This window comes from Ptychodera flava, chromosome 18 (genome assembly GCF_041260155.1).
Source record: "Ptychodera flava strain L36383 chromosome 18, AS_Pfla_20210202, whole genome shotgun sequence".
Classification (NCBI taxonomy): Eukaryota; Metazoa; Hemichordata; class Enteropneusta; family Ptychoderidae; genus Ptychodera; species Ptychodera flava.
The window spans coordinates 402,070-416,238 of NC_091945.1; the positions used below are offsets into that span (position 1 = coordinate 402,070).

Below are 14,169 nucleotides of genomic sequence, written 5' to 3' on the forward strand. Positions count from 1 at the left end.
CACTCTCTCAATCAAGCATACGTTTCCAAATCATTTAAAATGGGAATAGAAAAGAATGGTGAGCTTAAAAGTATGTTTTCAGAATGTTTTCAACTAGTCTATGAATCTGTCGAGACGTTGACAATTTGCACGTCAGGCAGAGGAGGGCGCTGCTCAAAACTTTTGAATTCTCAAGGCAATTCCTTCAACCATCCCCCTTCCCCATCCCACTTTACAATGTTAAGTCGGAGGTGAGGGTGGGGAAGGGGGATGGTACATAGTGACGGCTCCCTTACGATACGCCTTCCACCTCGGCTTTTGGTCTGATCAGATGTACTGCTTTTGATCTAGCTGTGGGTCCACAGCTGTGGTGTTTTCAGACGGGATTCCTGCCTTTTAACTTTGGGCTGGTTTTGACTTTTACGATGGTTAAAAGCACAGGCGCTCCTTAGCTGGGTCGTCTGCTAAGTAGATCGATTTTCGGATCGATTTATCGATCCCGTAGTCGATATGCCCGCCACTGCAACCTAAATACTCACAAGGTGTGCAACACAATCACTCAAAAAAACACACCACCCGATTTGTCTACTGGCCGTGCGCTCACACAAAACATTCAGAACTACACTCCCATATACCTAGTTGTATCACAAATTTAACCATCTCCTCGAAAATCACGCCAAAGAGCGTGTTACTCACGTCATCTTGAAGAAATCGGCCGTGTTTTGAGATCAAGCGGGGTGAAATGCAGCCTGCAGAACGATTCTACCATATGATGTAATTTTTTCCACTGCTGATTGGCTAATCAACGGCCAAAACAAAGGTCACTGCAAGACGTCACTTGTGAAGTACAGTTGAACCAATCAGCAGTGGAAAAAATTACGTCATATGGTAGAATCGTTCTGCAGACTGCATTTCACCCCGCTTAGTCTCAAAACACGGCCGATTTCTTCAAGATGACGTGAGTAACACGCTCTTTGGCGTGATTTTCGAGGAGATGGTTAAATTTGTGATACAACTAGGTATATGGGAGTGTAGTTCTGAATGTTTTGTGTGAGCGCACGGCCAGTAGACAAATCGGGTGGTGTGTTTTTTGAGTGATTGTGTTGCACACCTTGTGAGTATTTAGGTTGCAGTGGCGGGCATATCGACTACGGGATCGATAAATCGATCCGAAAATCGATCTACTTAGCAGACGACCCAGCTAAGGAGCGCCTGTGGTTAAAAGTCAAAACCAGCCCTTAAAAGGCAGGAATCCCGTCTGAAAATACCACAGCTATGAACCCACAGCTACTTTTGATTGAGATAGTTCATAAGTGGGTCCGTTTGGGTTCGTAAACTTAAAAACGTCATTTGGAGTCCTGTTTGGCTTTGTTTGGCCCCGTCCAACTTTCGGAGACATCCTTTCAACTGTGACCATGAACTATGACCGAGAAGCAAAGGTTCCGATTCAAAATATCAACACAAATGTTTACATGAAACGTTTTAACTTTTATGGGTAGTGATACGCTCAATTTACCAACTGAACCGTTGCACAAGTCTTGAATCGAACAGATGTCGGCGTTCATAAATTAGAATCTGACTTTAATTGGCCAGTTTAGTTTATAACACTGTGTGCAATCTTTCCAGCCAAAACGATTAAATCGTAAACGTATAGAATACATGAACTTGAATACTTGCCAAAGCAAGTGTCATTTGAGGCCCTGGATGTTCTCAAAGTGCGCATGACTATAAATTTATCGTTTATCTATCTTCACATCATAGCTTTGCAAATATGCAGTAAATAACACGAGTATTGTATGTAAATTTTTTCCCTGTGAGGTTTCTCCCTTCAGTGGGTAAATCTGTGTTAACGTTCTGCGTCAGGACATACGCTATTGAGAATACGAGTAATCTACGAGTCAAGTCCCCATGCTCTATCTGCTTTCCTGTTCGGTAAGACAAGGGAATGTTATATCTTATTCGGAGTGAACACTGACACCGATATTGTGATGGCTGATTGGCATTTTCAGGGTTTCGTTCATTCGTTCAGACAATCAACACGCTGCGGCAAAGCATATAGTCGTTGAAGTTTAGATTGGCTTATTGAACTTCGATTTTTATGGCGATTGCTGTTCACTTCAGACGCTTTTGTGAATTGCTTACTTACATTTCAGCTAAGCCCAAAGATGAAGATTCTGTTATTGTGTCTCCTTGCTGCTGTGGTAACAGCGATTCCATACAGCGACTACGAAGAGCGTGAAATAAAGGACTCCATAGAGAAGAAAAATGTTGACAAGTTTGAGGACACTTCTTCGGAAGAGGTTTGTCTTCTTTGCTCTGCATGAAGCATTATAACATTTTTACATATTATTTAGTGAGAAGAAACAGAGTGGCAGACGACAATTATTGTTATGACAAACTGGAAAAAAGTTAGTTTTCCCGTTCAGACGAAATATTCTTCTGACATGGGATCATTTTGTACATTAAAGTGACTGTTTGACTGATTCATGTCATAATATTTAGGTCTCATAAAAAAATCAGTGCAGAGATTTGTTTGTTAATCATGGCTTCGAAAACATAACGGACACACCTCATCCAAAATCTGCTGTAATTGGGCAATGTCCTATCACGTGGTGTGCGTCATTAAGGCGGTGCAATGCAGATAAACATTTACAAGGCGACCGAGTATAAACAGTTCAGACAGCTATCACCTGGATAAGTTTGAAAGTATCATCTGTGCGCCCGCACCATCCAACGTTCCAGAAATAGCACAAAGGAAGGTTACAATGTAATGCGACCTCTGTATAATTGTGTGTGTGTGTGTGTGTGTGTGTGTGTGTGTGTGTGTGTACACATATAATACAGCTAGAGCTAAAGGGTCCAGAAACAGGTGCAGCCAACGGAGCTATTCATCGAAAAAGCTATTCAAGGAGCAATTTTCGAGGGCAGGGGAAATTTTAATTTTGCTAGGGCAGGGGACATGTTTTAGGTGGTAGGGGAGCAAATTTTAGGGTTTTTTTGTAGGGCAGGGCGGATATCGGTTGATTGTCCTGGGGACAGGGCTTGGCGAATAACTTTTGAGGGGAACTGTTTCCAGGGCAGGGGAAATTGGCAAGTTTTTTCGCCACAGGGCGAGGGAGCTTCAAAAATTCACAGTGGGGAGGGGAAACATGCAAAAATAAGTGGGGAGTGGGTAAAAATGAAGTTTGAGTGTGGGAGGGTAAGTCGAAAACTTTTCTGTGGGAGGGCAAATTATGAACAGCTAATTAATTACCCTCTTGACTTAAAATTAGTCAGTTCACATAATTTGTCATGCACAATATATCTTATCATAGTAAGGATCTCTTTAAAAGTGCATTGTTCGTTGGCTGCACCTGCAGAAATGACATCAGAGGTATTTTCTACAAAATGATTTCCCTACAGTAAAATATTTATGTCTCTTTGAAACGAAGACGGGTAGCCAGAGCGCTCTGAAGACCAGCCCCTCTCATGAAGAACGACACAATTTTTTTTTATTCCAATAATGCATAACTTTGCTACTCACAACATGAGTGCAACCAAGGACGCCTTTGGTTCATTATATTATTCCGTAGGAATAATTGAGAACTTGTTGATGACGTAGTCGGCAGTATAGTTATCATTGGACTGAGTACGACTTAGAACTATTATGAACTTGACAATTACGGGACTCAAAAATGATTAAATTACATATTTTTCATAAAATGTGGTAGTTAGAAGGTTATGCAATAAAAATATATCAATGCACCTTTGGAAGATGAAAATATTATTAAACAGATTTTCATCTTTTATAGAAATATAGCATATAGTTGTCATTTAAATTTGCGATTAAAACCAAAAGTTTGGCGTGAACTGTGTAAGAGAGACATGTAATACAACGATTATAGCCCATGTTATACAACAATTATAGCCCATGTAATACAACAATTATAGCCCATGTTATACAACAATTATACGATTATAGCCCACACAAGGAACTATTTGCCTTTAAGGTAGGAGACCAGTTACCCTCCTGACGTCAGGCAAATAGTCACCAGTTATCGGGATCTCTTGTTTGGACTACCGGTATAATATATATAACAATTAAGCTATTTTAGAGAAGATATTAGCATTTCTATAACCCCTGTGGATAACTAATTCGGTAACTGCTCACTATTTATGATTCCATGCCAAAATTAAATACTTTCGAGTTGGTATTGCCAAACGAACGTTTAACATGTCTCCTTGCGTTTGACTAGATGACATGATCGAATTGGTTGCTAGATTTAGAAGTGGTTCTATTAATTCGACTTTTATCCTTTTACAGGTGAAGGATGATTTCGAGAAATTCATGGAAGGTAAAAATTGATCAAAATAATACAAAATTGGAGCAAGGCTGTGTATCGTTGGAGGGATCAGGTCGTGTACTGCACCTAACCAGAATTCAGAATCACCAACAATGTGTTGGGACAAATGTTCTCATCGCATTGCTAATGAGCTTGTTCAAGTCTGACAATTAGAAACACATAGACAGTGAAGCGGAAGACTTCACTCTCTTTGAAGACGGGTCTAACCTCGGTTTTAAGCTCTCAAGAAAAAAATCAAGATTTATCTTCTGACACTCTAGATAGTTTGTAGTTGATAGGCTTACAAGGCAAGGATAAATAGGTTTTGAAGAAGGAAAGTTTGATAAGGGGAAAAGACTTACGAAAACTTTTTGGTCGAGGATTAGTCATTCAAAAACGTTTAAAAGTCAGTTGTTTATATTTCTTAAACTATATAAGTACATGGCACAAATTTTGTACGTTACTTTTACAATATAAAATTTACTTGATCGTTTCTGAATATGGTGAATCTAAATCATTTTCAAACAACAAATAAACTACGCTTTACTCAATATCACCTTTGATCAAAAGATGAATTGTAACATCAGCGACTACACTCGGTCGATATTTTTATTCTCATGATGGAAGGTCCTCTTTCAATCTTGTTTCGACGTTTCACCAAAGCAAATTTAGCAGTCACGGAAAAAATAGTTTGCGTTTCATAATCTTGCAAGAATTATTGAAAGGCGCAGAAATCAATCACAACTTTTTTTGTTTAAATGAACAGAGAATGACGAGAGAGATTCCGTTATTGAAAATATACGAATGGAGTATAATGACGAGAAACATGTAATCGACGTCAAGTTTGGATCAAGTTCTCTAGGAGGGGTAGGGACTTCTAATATGAGAGAGAGAGAGAGAGAGAGAGAGAGAGAGAGAGAGAGAGAGATGTCTTATTATTTGAACAAGAGCGATATTTTCAATCAATTATTCATCATGATTCGGTAAATGTGGCGTGATTGTTTTACATTGCTGTGGCACAGTGGGAGCTGCGTCATTGGTTTTGATTGGTTAGTATTTAGTCACACCATCATCATTGGCACAGGTACAGGCGTCATCGTCTGACAAACTAAGCAGGGATTTGACAAAACCTATAGTGGAGCTCATTGTTCGCTATCATTTGATCTAAAATGAAGGTTGATATGTTTGGACACGGTTCGGTTTTCAAATAATTTTCAGTAAGCACAAACAAAACAAATGTGAAGTTGAACTTTGAACTTTACGACTTCAATACCGTAATGAATCAAGCTTTGTAAAATTCGAATGCATGACAATTGTAACATCGAATCAGCAATATTTCCGACCGATTATCTTTCTTCTTCTGGAAGCGAGTGATTGTGCAGTGAGAGATAATATACTGTCATTATTTTATTCAATGCAAGGAAACAGAACAATTGGAGGACACCTGGCAAGGTAAGCTACTGATTACCTTTCTCTGTCATCAGACAGCTAACGTAAATTTGCTATCTCTGGTATTTTCCGGCATATATATATATATATATATATATATATATATATATATATATATATATATATATATATATATATATGGTATAAAGTTAAAGTAAAATGTATGCAAACACTAAGAGCTCTTTTTGCATAATATTTTTATCTAAATTCACAAATATCTACAACTGAGATAAAGATTTCTCAATGTTGCAACCATCTACATCCAAATTTTGTGTTAACATTTATTGTAATTATGATAAATTGTATGACCTTCAAGACTGACTGCCATCATAGCATTGTTTTCTTTTTAATACAGACACATTGCCACAAGGCACCATACAGCACACATTGCCACAAGGCACCATATAGCACACATTGCCACAAGGCACCATATAGCACACATTGCCACAAGGCACCATATAGCACACATTGCCACAAGGCACCATATAGCACACATTGCCACAAGGCACCATATAGCACACATTGCCACAAGGCACCATATAGCACACATTGCCACAAGGCACCATATAGCACACATTGCCACAAGGCACCATATAGCACACATTGCCACAAGGCACCATATAGCACACATTGCCACAGGGTACCATATAGCACACATTGCCACAAGACACCATATAGCACACATTGCCAAAAGGCACCATATAGCACACGTTGCCACAAGGCACCATATAGCACACGTTGCCACAAGGCACCATATAGCACACACTGCCACAAGGCACCATATAGCACACATTGCCACAAGGCACCATATAGCACACACTGCCACAAGGCACCATATAGCACACGTTGCCACAAGGCACCATATAGCACACGTTGCCACAAGGCACCATATAGCACACATTGCCACAAGGCACCATATCAGATTTTAAACGGCCATTAGGGTTAAGGGACTGGTCAGTTTCTTCAGCTGGGGCTGGGGGGGGGGGGCGGTGGATTTTTTTTGCCGACGTCAAAAAGTGGCTGACCCCCCCCCTATTCCAAATGTTGAAAACAGGGTGACCCCCCCTATTCCAAATTTCGAAAACAGGGTGACCCCCCCTGCGCGCGACATAGGTAAAACAAAAGGTGGACATATATACCGGTATATATATATATATATATATAATATATATATATATATATATATATATATATATATATATAATTATTTTACGTTTTACATATATTTTAAATAGTCATTCTATGTTTTAATGAAATTGTTGTCCTGAACTGTTGTACAGAAATGGATGTCAATCATTAATATCAAAGAGGAAAAAGCAGTGAATCAAAAGCTTTGATGGGTGTTAAGACTTGCCAACCATCCATTAAAGTGTATGTCCCGCATAAATTCAAAGTTAATTTTGCTTAAAATGAGCCATGCTATATGATTTTGCCATCCCTACTTTATCAAATAAATGCATCATCCCAAGGAAACGACGCGGTTAAATATTGTAAAAATGCAATATGTTGTGCGATTTTGAAGTTGGCTGCCATTCGGGTCGTTTCGGAATTCGCGGGCATTGCCACCGGAAATGACGTAACTAATTGAACGTACGAGTGAGCGTGTTCGCCACGGCCATAGCGAATGCTTTGCTGTGGCTTCAACATGGTGAGAATTAGTTACCCTTTTGGTGGCTGAAGTAACCGCAGCGATTGCCAGTTCTAACATGCACTTTATTTAGGATGCCGTATTTGCCAAAATTATAAAATAGGGTCGGAAAAGAGGCATTCAGACAAGCGTTTTCTGCTGTGCACATTTTCGAGTGCCTCGCATGCCGTATCTTGGCCAAGTGTCCGTCGAATACACACGGTTCGGAAGCAAGATGTACGGTAAGATAGAATTTAATTCCTGGAGCTACTACATCGATTATGTGATCGCAATGCCGTACCAGTAAGACCATTGTCACCAGAAAGCGTTCGCGTGTATCATCATCAACTGTGAACAAGAGCGAGAATAGCAGCAAGACTGCGACAGGTTACCCAAAACATGCCGAGGGGATGCGGGGTCGGAGAAGGATGACGGTGTTTACATCCACCAGGACTGTACGCCGATACAGCTGCTTTACGAAAGTGATTGTAAATAAAAAATATACAAGTACTACATCTCATGTATGTGTGACTCTATAATTAGTAACGTTGGGAGATATCTAACTTATTCCTAAAAAGTTTACGTGGTGATTGACTGACTCTTTGCGAGACCGAACGATAGGTTGTGTATAATACATGGCGCTGCCAGTAACAGTGACACAACGTGTAGCGAAGAAGTTTCATACTGTTGACGAAGCAGTCGCGTTGTCGTCATCATCTGTTCCCTTCTGCCCGATTAAGTCTCCCCTAAAATATTTTAGCTTCTTTGAGAATTTCGCAGTCATGTGACAATGAAGACTGTGCTTTATATCGCTGACATTTAATCAAGAAAAAAACCCTGCGGTAGCGTAGCTGATCACTCCGTCACAGAAATGGCCAGCTGAGCCGCCCGGCCTCGGTTGCCAGTGTGCCCGATATTTACATCATGTCAATTTTCATTTATCTCTTCTCGAGAATTTGGCTAGACATATCTTCACGGTCAGGTGTTTTTAAAAGTGTCAACCTTCATGTGAGGTTTTATAACCCCAAACTGAAGATTTTGCGGCGAGAATACTACTTTGGTGTTTATGCTAACGTGACCCTCAGCCGGTTCCACTTCCAGCTGTGGATTAAAAAGATGCGTGTTAAACGGTGGACAATTTTCAACTTGATCTCTACTACATTTATCTACAAACGTCATAGTGTAATTCAAATTTTTGTATACAGATTTTGAACGAGGCAATTTATGTTGATAAGTAATAACGCGGTGGGATGGCAACTCCAGATTTCATTCATATTTTGATAGCTTGCGGTTGTGTGTACGGTATACTAGTGTGTTGGACTGTGGCCACATGTGATGGGCTGGTCATAGCCTGTCAACAAGACTAGAGTTCCGCTCTTGTTCTCGGTAGATTGAGGTCCCGCCTGTTAAAATCTGCAGTTCTGTAAATTCTGAACAGCCTTGTCATGTCTTCTGTGACGATGACATTCTCAGTTGCACTGCTTTCCCACATGAAATTATCACTGTCACCATAGTCAATACTCTAAAGTCGCCATCGCGCGTCCTATTAGTGACGTCACAGCTACTTTCGCCAAAACGGGGCGAGCTCGGCAATTTCCGGAAAATGTCGCCATGACTGAAGTCAAAACGTGCAACTTATCCCGTGTTTTCGTCAAAATAACACAATACAACCGTCTAAAAACCGCTCAAATAAGCTTCAGTTTGTGTGTAAATGTTTGTTTTATTAATGCCAATTTAATGGACAACCAGAACTAGAGTATAGGCCTCAATTCAAACGAAAAAAGCCTCAAAATGTGGCGGGACTCACCCTTTAAATCTCCTGAGGAGCCATAGAGAGCTTTTGTAGCCAAATCTGATGTGTACAGTGTCTGAGAGGACCTTTGAAACCATAAAAGCACAGCTAATAATGACAAAAACTGCCTTTTTTAACTGTTATTTTGTTCATAAAAAAGCATCTTTCTACAGAAAACCTGAGACACAAAGGAAAATAATTTCATCAATGAGAAGGAAAGATATCATGTCATGTTTCTATCTCTAAAATAAGTCACTGTATCAAATATATATTGTGAAATAATAGTGCATGTTGCTTTCTCATACTGAATTCTCATAGAGAGAACAGAAAAGTATCAGGAATTTGTCATGCTTTTCATATGAACTGCAGATTTCATAATGGTACACTTTCACTTAGCAAACATCAAGATATCTCTGGCATATATCTCTGATTTATTAAAGTATGAAACATCCTGAAAATATGAAACATCCTGATATCTCTGATATATATGCCTTGTATATTAAAGTCATGCACCTGAAGGGCGTGCTGAAAAATGTCTGATATATTAAAGTAATGAGCTTGAAGAGCACGCTGAAAAGTATTGAACATACAGATATCTATGATGTATGTATGCTTGATATGTTAAAGTTGGGCGTGCTGAAAAATATGACTGATTATTAAAGTTACGCGCCCGAAGGGCACGCTGAAAAATACAACTGAATGATGAAATTTGTGGCTGACACTAGCATTTTAGGCAATAATGAGCCTGTGTCAAAATTCAAAAACACACTGACCCCCCTATTGGGCATTTCAAAAACATGGTGACCCCCCCTATCACCAAAGTCAAAACCAGGGTGACCCCCCCCCCCCCATGATCCACCGCCCCCCCCTCCCCCCCCCCCAGGCTGAAGAAACTGACCAGTCCCTAACTTTTGATGAAGTTTGCATTATTGTTTGTATATCAACTACACTCACTTGTCCTATTCCCAAAATCATGTTAATATACACAGTATTCAGCTTGTCAAATTAGCCCTTACATGAGTAAACTGCATTGTTATTGTTGATAAGTGAATTCAGGTCCACAGTAGAATTCAAATGTAAACTAGTCTTGTGGACACGTTGTTTACAAGCTACATAATGGGTGTTTCAACATGCTTTAGGGAGCACAACAAGAACTTAAATTTGGCACACACAACAAAAATTGTGGAAAAAATCATCAAAACTTACTGCTACTGGCCCTTAAATAAGATTGCTAAAGTGCTAGTGGTTGTATAAGTGGTGACAACGATTTATGGCTGACTATATTTCTGTATACCATTCTAGATGAACTGGATCCTAAATGTTCTTTGGACGGTGTTTGGTATAACGAGGTGGGATCTGAACTTATCTTGCATCACACAACAGACGGTCACCTGGTTGGAGAATATCGGACAGCTGTGGAAATAAAACCAGGCTATGCAGGTAATTAGTGGAAAACCTGCTACTTTTAAAAATTCTTCCATATTTTTGGAACCAACATAATCACAACACAAACAACATACAAGAACGGCCAAAGTCAATAGGCAAGTTTACTTTAAAGAGAATAAAATTACAGGATCAACAGGTCAAACATTCTGAAGAGCCAGCAGCAATGCACCATGGGAGATATCAAGGGTAACCAAGCTACTGCCATCACTACTAAGTATGCCATAGATGGGGTATTATCTTTCTCTGTCTAATTGTTTGAAAAATAAAATTCAAACTGTTGTTTCATTGATGTTTAGTTAAGTGTACAATGTCTTGAAGAGGTGGATTGAAAGAACCTTGTCAAACAAATATCAAAGCTTGTTTTCATCTCCCAATGGCTGCAAGATCTCTGAAAGGTGACCATATGAAATACACATAAAACACAGAATTTTTACTGTAGATGTGAGAAATTACAAATATGGATAGTAGACAAAACTGACCAATATGAAAATTGATCTGGAAAACTGACAACTTCAAAAATTGATATGGACAGGGAAGCAACAATTGCTTTGCAATGTTATATGTAAATTTCTCACTTTGTCAACAAAATTCAACCAATTATGAGCGAGATAGAGTATGTTTGTTGGCAATGTGGATGATCCCTTTGTCATGCTACATTGCGCAATTTAATATATAGAGTTTGATAGAACCATAGACCCTCAAGAAAAATGACAGGCCCGGGTCTATGGTAGAATGGTGATCTCCAAAGTGTTTTCATCCTACATTTTAAATCATTTTAATGGCTAGAAAAAGCTATCTGATTGGTCAAGACATGAAAATAAAAGTGCTATATTCGGGATTAGAACGTGTGGGGGCTCTCTGTAAGAGAAAATGCCTAATTTTATACCAGAATTTCCATATACTTTTATAAAAATAGCAATAAGCCATTTCAGCAATGTATGTACAAATTGGTTTTGATCAGTTTGCTCAATAATTAAATAAAAGTTTGCTCAAATAATAAATACAAATTTTGCAGTGTACCTGTCTTTGGAGAGACTTAAATACAACTTAAACTCTTCAATGTGAACATGGTCTGTATCATCATGGCTCAGTTAAGCCCAGGTTGGCTGAATACATTAAAATATTTTTGTTGTTTTTTCCAGGCAAAAGCTTCAGTGTGGTTCGAGGGAATGCAGCAGCTGAAAGTAAAACCTTTGGTTTCACTGTGGTGTGGAGCAAAGGTGGATCTGTTACCAGTTGGACTGGTCAATGCATTGTCTGTAATGGCAAAGAAATACTTAAAACAACATGGATCTTGACAAGTGCCATTGAACGGTGTGAAGACCAATGGCAAGCTAACAGGTTTGTGTGACCATACAAGGAGTTCTTGAATTAACACTATTGGAACCAATTTGGGATAATTGTATAGAGTAGTAATGTTGGTTTAAACTGCAAATGTAAGCTCATCTGCTTTTCTGTTTTTGCAATACACTTGTTTTTACAGGTAAATTGTAATATTGCAACTTTAGGCTACAGGGCATGAACACTTTCGATTAATTTGAACAATTAAGAGATCCAATGCTCCTGAATTAGTTTGATCATGTTAATTGTAATATCAGTAGCAAACTATTCTTATGTTCCCAATGCATGTACAAGTCAAATCAGAATGACTGACCAGGAGTTTCCGCTAACTACTTATTGCAACCCTGGAAGAAGTCTGCAAAATCACAATCATAGCAAAGATGTTAATTTAAAAACTGAGGAGACAATACTTTTATGATAATATAATGTTGATTTTGACAAGTGCCATGAACCAGTGTGAAGATGGTTATAACAATACTGTTCATGGTAATCAGAATACCATTTATGGTAAGCATAATACCATTTATGGTAATAATAATACCATTTATGGTAATAATAATACCATTTATAGTAATCATAATACCATTTATGGTAATCATAATACCATTTATGGTAATCATAATACCATTTGTGGTAATCATAATACCATTTGTGGTGATCATAATACCATTTAAGGTGATCATAATACCATTTGTGGTAATCATAATACCATTTGTGGTAGTCATAATACCATTTGTGGTAATCATAATACCATTTATGGTAATCATAATACCATTTATGGTAATCATAATACCACTTGTGGCAATCATAATACTATTTGTGGTAATAACAAGACTGGTCAGGCTTGCAAACATGCATCTTCACTAGCTTTTTCTTAGGTGTTCAGATTGACTTTGCTTATAGGAACACATTTCAACAAAAATGTCTGTCTTCTAAATTTTTATTGTTATTAACTCATCGGGATCCCAGTCATATTGAACACACAAAGGAACTAGCTCAGTTTAACAACAATTTATCAACTACTCCTTAACAAAGCTTAACAAAGATAATGAAAACGATTTCATTCCTCACAGGAAAAATTAATATGCATAGGATGTGATGACCGGTATTTTTAGATTACGGAGAGCAATCTGATATCATTGTCACTTTCTCTATTTGTTGTGTAAAATCTTGCTTGTTTGCAGGATTGGCCAGAATGTTTTCACCCGTGAAGAACAGCAGCCAGGGCCACGGAAAGAAGATGACACTCATATCCCATTCCATGTTGACCACAAACAGTGGTAGAGGACTAACACAGTGTATTCACATAGTGCAAGCACTATTTTGATTATTGTCAGTTATTATTAAGTTTAGAATCATTAAGCTTTACTTCCTTAGGATCCAAACTATTCAAGAATGTTGAGATTGTACAGCAAACACTTCATACTGAAACATGTTAAGAGTGGTTTGTAGCAGCCTTCATATTGACAATAAAATGGAACTTTTGTTTTATAAAGAGTTACCTTAGCAAGATTTACTTGTCCATTGCAACATGGAAATGCCCTTCTCGCTATGAATCATTCTCTGTTATGTGGAAAGACTGAGAGACACATGAAAGTGAACTGATGTACAATTTACTTCAGAATGCATAAACAGTATCTCATTATTGTAGGTTTTATTGCATATTCTAACAAGACATCTTTGTCATTACTTGAAACAATCTTTGCTTTAAACAAGTCATTGTCGATGACAAAGTGCCCACAGGATCAAATGATTTTGGGAGCTGTCAATCTGTGTTTTGATTGTCACATTTCATGTTTGCATTTAATGCTATCATGATACAATGATACAAATTGACGTACATATTAAAATTATACAACAAGGTCCTTGTAATATGAATGGAATCAGTTCAGATACATCTTAAATGGCGGAGGACATGAATAAATTGTTCAAAAACGGAACCCTGATATCTACTTTGGATCGTATCATGAAGTTGACATGTACCCATATGAAAATGTTGAAGTAGATCTGTTGAGACGTGTCTGTATAATGGTCAAACCATAAAAAATATCATGATAAAATAGCCACCTTGTGATCGCTTGTAATTGCTCAGTGCGGTGCACAACGGGCCTCCTAAAACACCTTCATTTCAACTTTTTCCAGTAAAATTAGACTAGAAAGGTGTAAAATAATAATAATGTTATTCACAAAATACCAGGATTTATGTCCTCGTA

General features: G+C 38.3%; 1 protein-coding gene across 1 annotated transcript; it reads left to right on the top strand.

Annotated features, from left to right (window-relative positions):
- Nucleotides 1-1,787: 1,787 nt before the first annotated feature.
- On the top strand, nucleotides 1,788-13,896 carry LOC139117944 (uncharacterized). The gene is made up of 8 exons (XM_070681187.1): nucleotides 1,788-1,911; nucleotides 2,133-2,279; nucleotides 4,283-4,313; nucleotides 5,068-5,168; nucleotides 5,723-5,753; nucleotides 10,472-10,609; nucleotides 11,758-11,956; nucleotides 13,141-13,896. Exons 1-8 carry the CDS (start codon nucleotides 1,888-1,890, stop codon nucleotides 13,238-13,240), a joined length of 771 nt encoding a protein of 256 aa, XP_070537288.1. The 5' UTR covers nucleotides 1,788-1,887; the 3' UTR covers nucleotides 13,241-13,896.
- The last annotated feature ends 273 nt before the right edge of the window (nucleotides 13,897-14,169 follow it).